Source organism: Trichophyton verrucosum (genome assembly GCF_000151505.1).
Source record: "Trichophyton verrucosum HKI 0517 chromosome Unknown contig00387_1.f1.exp, whole genome shotgun sequence".
Lineage (NCBI taxonomy): Eukaryota > Fungi > Ascomycota > Eurotiomycetes > Onygenales > Arthrodermataceae > Trichophyton > Trichophyton verrucosum.
The window spans coordinates 21816-22863 of record NW_003315377.1 but is presented as its reverse complement, the minus strand read 5'-3'; the positions used below and the strand labels follow the sequence as shown (position 1 = coordinate 22863).

General features: G+C 53.8%; 1 protein-coding gene across 1 annotated transcript; it reads right to left on the bottom strand.

Moving 5' to 3' along the window:
- Positions 1-351: 351 nt before the first annotated feature.
- On the bottom strand, positions 352-678 carry TRV_05120 (uncharacterized protein; the record flags this gene model as incomplete). The annotated part of the gene is made up of 1 exon (XM_003020740.1): positions 352-678. One exon carries the CDS (start codon positions 676-678, stop codon positions 352-354), a length of 327 nt encoding a protein of 108 aa, XP_003020786.1.
- Between the last annotated feature and the right edge of the window lie 370 nt (positions 679-1048).

Here is a 1048-nt window from a genome sequence, read left to right as displayed (position 1 = left end):
CAGAAGATCAACTGAAGCATTTCTTCAGGAGACACCCAACAGGAAACAACCCATTGCGAGGTTGGAAATGCAAATTGAAAATCAATAGAATAAAAAAAAAGAATGAAAATGAAAATAAACACTGGCTACTTCAATTTTTCATTCTGCAGAGACGGTGAAAGGGCAGATTGGACAGCAATAACCTGTTGGCTGAGGATAAAAATATACCCATCCATTATGGGGAGGGAAGAGGACTGCTGCCCCATACAACATGTACGGACACTCTCTTGTTTGGTATATTAAACGTGTTAATATCCGGGGTAGGATACAACGATAGTTAATCCTCCATTTCTATGAACCGGTCAAAGCTTTTTAATTCTCCATCTTCAGGCAGCCAGTCAACTTCTTGCCTAGAACTGCCTGGAGAGCAATAGGTAATCGACGGCCTAGAGCTCCAGTATTAGCGTGAACGGGGCAAAGCGGAAGATATTTTGGCGGAGCAGAGTATAGTAACCGGTGGTAACTAGCCAGGGAGACGAAGAGGAGGAGGAGGAGGAGGAGGAGGAGGAGAAGGGGGTAGAGACCTAGCCACGGCTGTCCTCGATGCGGCGCAGCATGGCAATGGCAACTGTACGATCTCAGCCGGCCAATCCGCCGCCACGCATGCAAACCGGCCAGCAGCAGCTTTTCTCTCGACATAGTTAACTATCGAACCTTTCTAGAACGGCTCGTTTGCTCCGGCCTTCGCTGTCTGACCTGGCAGCGAGGCAGCCAGCTCGGCCGGGCGACGCTGCAGGCCACAGAAATCGGCGTATCATCTGCCTGACTCGGGCGTTGGGGGGCTTTTTTCCTCGCTCCCTCGTTGCCTCTGCCCCTGCTGCCTGTCTCACGAGCCAGGATCCAGGGTAGTTCGCCCGCGCTCTGCTGCCTGGCCCTCCGTCCAGCTGCCTCCCCGTCCCCGGCCCCCCAGCCGCTGTGCCTGCGCTGTCTCGAGCTAGCTGGCATCTCGCATCTCGCATCTCCTCCCGCCGGCGTCATGTCGATCACGTGATATCGCGTTGCCGGCGGA